Here is a 4,289-nt window from a genome sequence, read left to right as displayed (position 1 = left end):
AAAGACTTTGTTGTCGATGGATATATTCATTAGCCTTTCAAAAGGTTGATCAGTGTTGGAGCTAATGTCATTAGGATTCTAGTACTCATGCCGTCAAATCCGGTGGCTTTTCTTGATGGTAGTTTAATGATAGTACTGAATGTCTTTATCGGTTTTAAATGCCCCAGCGTCAGGTGACAACCTCGAAGTGGTGAAATAATGAAGAATTGCGTCGTCGAATTCTTCAGTATCATTGGCGTTTAGACGAGATGTCACGTTAAAAAACATTGTTTCGTCAATGCGGTTGCTATAAATCGTTAATATCCAGTCAAAACGATATAAAATTGCTAATGCTTATTGTTCGAGAAGCGAACTGCGCAATGTACGATTTCAAATCAAAGCACTTTATGAAAACGGGGCTAGGTGCAAAGCCTTCCATACGAATAAAACCTAAGTTTCATGTGAAAAGCTTTGCACTTAGCCTCGCTTCCAAAACAACTCGGAAATGGCTTATTTTAAACTGATTATCGCATGCTCATGCTCATTTTATGTCAACGCTGAAACCTTTGTGTATAGAATTCTTTTGCAACCGCTTATTCATGTATCCGCAGCTACTGTTTCCAAACACGAAATGTAATAAAGAAATAAAATGCATGGCTGTGAATCAGCACACCTTTTTGACTCTCTTACTTAACTTGTTATTTTCACATTACGTCTCCACGCTGCAAGTTTCTAAATGATTTGCGTCCGCATCTGCAAGTTTGCATTGGGTTCCAACACCCTTAAGAGCCAAACCAGCCCCTGAAACTGTAGCACATGCGCCTAGCCCTGACTGTTTTAAACCCTCGGAAACCTTATTACTTCGAGATCTGCAAATGCTAGTTACCAGGCTCCACATGTTTCGTCGGAACCTACTGTCCTGTGTTGCATAAATGACTGGGTTTACAGTGGAATTTATTGATATGAAAATGTACGTTACGACTCGAAACAGCTTCTCAGAAGAACCAATATTGGTGACTATTGTTTTAGTGTCGTTAATCAAGAGGAACGACTCGAGAAAGTAGTAAATGAGATTAGGAAGCCAAGAAATTCCCAGGACCACAGTGATCAGGAGGACAGTCTTAGTAACGCGTTTCCGCGACTGCAGTAGAGCTCTCTGGGATACATTTGTCGACTGATCGCTTGAAAACCATAGCCGTCTTACCACGCGGCCGTACATGATTCCCATGGCACCCAGCGGGAATAGGCCTATAGCAAAAAGCCACATGACTGAATCCGCCTTGCTGAGCCAATCAGGAAATGCCCAGGCACACGCCCCAATTTCTTCATTGTAGTGTAAAACGTACGTCTCTGGTAAAAGAAAAATAACCGATGAAACCCATGAAATAATGATTAGTTGTCTGAGCCTGGCCTTTGCCATACGTCTGCGGCTGTTGTGCGGATGAATAATGGCGTGATATCGCTCCCATGCAATAAATAACAATGTTATGACAGCTGCCACTGATGCCACCCAAGATAAGTTTGCATGAGTAAACGTCTTGCACAAGAAATCTCCCACCCACCCAGTTGGGTGATGGAATTCTGTAATGAGCAACCTTCTCGGAATGAAGAACAAAGCGAATAAGAGATCAGCTAAGGCCAGATTAGCCAGTAGATAGTTCATAGGAGTCTGCATTCTCCGATTCCGCACTACCACCAAGATCACAAGTGAGTTACCGAAAACGTTAACAGTAAGCATCACTGAGAACACCAATTTAAAGATAATGTCTGCTGTCGAAGTCATTATGAAGACGGCTTAACTCTGCAAACAAGTGAGAAAAGGAATTTTAATAACAAGCATAATAATGTTTTCACAACCGTCACAACTCCCCGGGCCATAGGATGGGTGTTGCCGTTTTTGAATTTTATTGTTGGCTTGAATTTTGCTATAACACCCCTAACTTATCAATTTACTGAACTACTATACAAGATGTTGAGTTATTAAAGCTTATTGTTGTGATGAATTTTGCTACATTGGTTTATTGCATTTATTGCATTGGTGTAACAACAAGTTCTATGAATGGTAATTCACTCCGTCTGAACTCCACTTTTGCTAACGAATTCAACACAAAGGAAGGCAAAATTTCCGGCCGTACAGCCCCATACAAATGTAATACATTTTGCGACTCAAAGTCTATTCATGCTCGTTCGTTGTGTAAGATGGTTACTATGACAACGATACATAATAATAAATAAATGTAAGACGGCATTTGCATTATGGATCAGCATCCAAATCATTCCATCGATAGGTTGTTATCCGTATTTTTTTCTATACAGTTAAATATTTGGGAAAGTGTTGTTTTAACACCGTAGCTGGCTGTAAACCAACGTCTGCCTGATGACAATACTGAGAAAAAAACCTTTTAAAAACTGAAAATGAATATTTAAAATAAAAACCAGCGAAACTGATAGCGAACAACGTTATGCTGTCCTCGTCACAGTATTAGGAACCGCAACGAGAACTGAAACACAATTGTTTTACTGAACAAAACACAGGCTTTGTACATGCGTTATGAACTTTGGTATATTTCTATGCCATCCTCTGCAAAACAACAACAACGACAAAAAACGGTGTGAAATGACCACAATCAACGTTTTATGACTTTGGTGAAGAACTTGAACGCATGATGATTAATTTTCCCTTCTCGTTCTGAACTTTAAAGCCGCCTCTACGGACGTTACCTCTTGGATAGTTCGGCCACGTATCACGAACTAAATGAGTAAAAGCTATCGCAAATTTATTCAGAAAACGTCAATATTAAAAAAAAAGTATAAAGATTGGGAAAACATTGTTCTATGTGAAAAGTTTTGCACGGATAGTGTCAGACGAGATCAGCCATTGGTAAACACCTGGAACAGAACCACTACCGCATTTGACACTGCCGGACATTTTGAACTTGACAATGCTGCAATGAGGACAGCGAAACATTGTTCGCGGCTAATTTCGCTAGCTTTTATTTCAAAAGTTTCTCCAAAACCTCTCTGATGAAAACGAATAAGATATATATATAATATTATTTACTTCTACCGGTAAACATTATTGTACGTTTTTTGACAATGATGGAACGAAGCCAGAGGAAATTGAGTGACATTGAAAAAGTTTTTCGTAAATTAAAAGGAGAACTTTAACTGAATTTAATTTGGGTCAGTTCTTCTTATTAACAATGACGTCGTCCTTAGTTTTAAACAAATATCAGTAAAAGTAAAAATAAGCGAAAATGCACGACAATTTTCAATTTTTCACTGAAACCTTCAGGGTGACAGGATGGCGTGTATCTCTAGTTTCTATTATTAAATGCCGCCCCTTTTAAACTTAACAAGGCCGTATTATAAACAGTAAATGCATTAATATATGTTAAAACTCAGTGTTCCGGGGGCAACTTTTCATAAGGAAAACTGAGATGCACCAATGAGTCCTGAGAAAGAAAGCGACAAAAACAACAACTGGACATTTGTTCGAAGGAAATGATGGCTAGCGATTTATGGCGACTGTCTTTGACTGGCTTAATGATCAAGCATGACTGGGCCAGGCTTAAAGCTTCCGATGATAGGAAGTCAATATAACGTTCCTAAAATTGAAAAGATTTTGCGCACGTCCTTGTTCCAAAATAAATTGAGAAAGCCATCATCAACTTACCATCGATCCACTTCCTTCCTGATAGTATGTTCGCCGTTTACACCTGTCCCCTCGAGTTGAGAAGATCTCTCTCTTTTCATTCGATTTCTACCTAGCATCGAAATTTTAACAACTAATTTTTTTGGACAAGCATTGACTTTCAATACACTATTTCAACGCAAAACATTTTGTCGAGGAAATAATGAGATCACTAGTATGAATTCGTGTTGAATAAATTTTTTTCCCAATTGTTTTTCTTTTCTGTATATTGAAGTGAATATTCTGTATACTGATCCGATTGCAAAATAGAAGCTCTCTTCCAATAGCAACGACAGAAAATTTTGTTTATTTTGTCTTGAATTAATGCGGTACAATATCACCTAAGAGATGCGGAAACAAAACAAATGGGTTTTATCTTATAATACTGAAAGCTTCAAATGAAAAAAGCATTAACAATTTCTACTCCATCTAGGAACAATTAATCGACTTCAAAAGCAAGGACTTCCTCCCATTCGGCGGTGAAGTCCTAGTTTATGTACTAGGTGCAAACAGAAAAAAAAATTAACCAATAAATGAATTTCTGCTTTTGCAATAATATTTCCCTTAAAAAAGGCATTTCTTCTTCTAGCAACTAGCATTGAATGTACCTTCGTCT

General features: G+C 38.2%; 1 protein-coding gene across 2 annotated transcripts in view; it reads right to left on the bottom strand.

The window, feature by feature from the left end:
* Positions 1 to 675: 675 nt before the first annotated feature.
* LOC146484397 (QRFP-like peptide receptor) overlaps positions 676 to 4,289 on the bottom strand; it is a 4,091-nt gene continuing 477 nt past the window's right edge. Inside the window, exons 1-2 of one of the 2 annotated variants that reach the window (XM_085104925.1) lie at positions 3,656 to 3,998; positions 683 to 1,780 (exon numbers count right to left, since the gene is read on the bottom strand). In XM_085104925.1, coding sequence (XP_084961051.1) covers positions 689 to 1,762 — 1,074 coding nt within the window. In that variant the 5' untranslated portion in view covers positions 1,763 to 1,780; positions 3,656 to 3,998 and the 3' untranslated portion in view covers positions 683 to 688. Of the gene's footprint in view, positions 1,781 to 3,655; positions 3,999 to 4,289 lie in introns of those variants that run through there. The other variant, XM_085104926.1, reaches the window with a different exon arrangement.

This window comes from Pavona decussata, unplaced genomic scaffold, assembly GCF_977016875.1.
Source record: "Pavona decussata unplaced genomic scaffold, jaPavDecu1.1 SCAFFOLD_34, whole genome shotgun sequence".
Lineage (NCBI taxonomy): Eukaryota > Metazoa > Cnidaria > Anthozoa > Scleractinia > Agariciidae > Pavona > Pavona decussata.
The sequence above is the reverse complement of the archived record's forward strand: the minus strand, read 5'-3'. Positions and strand labels throughout refer to the sequence as shown.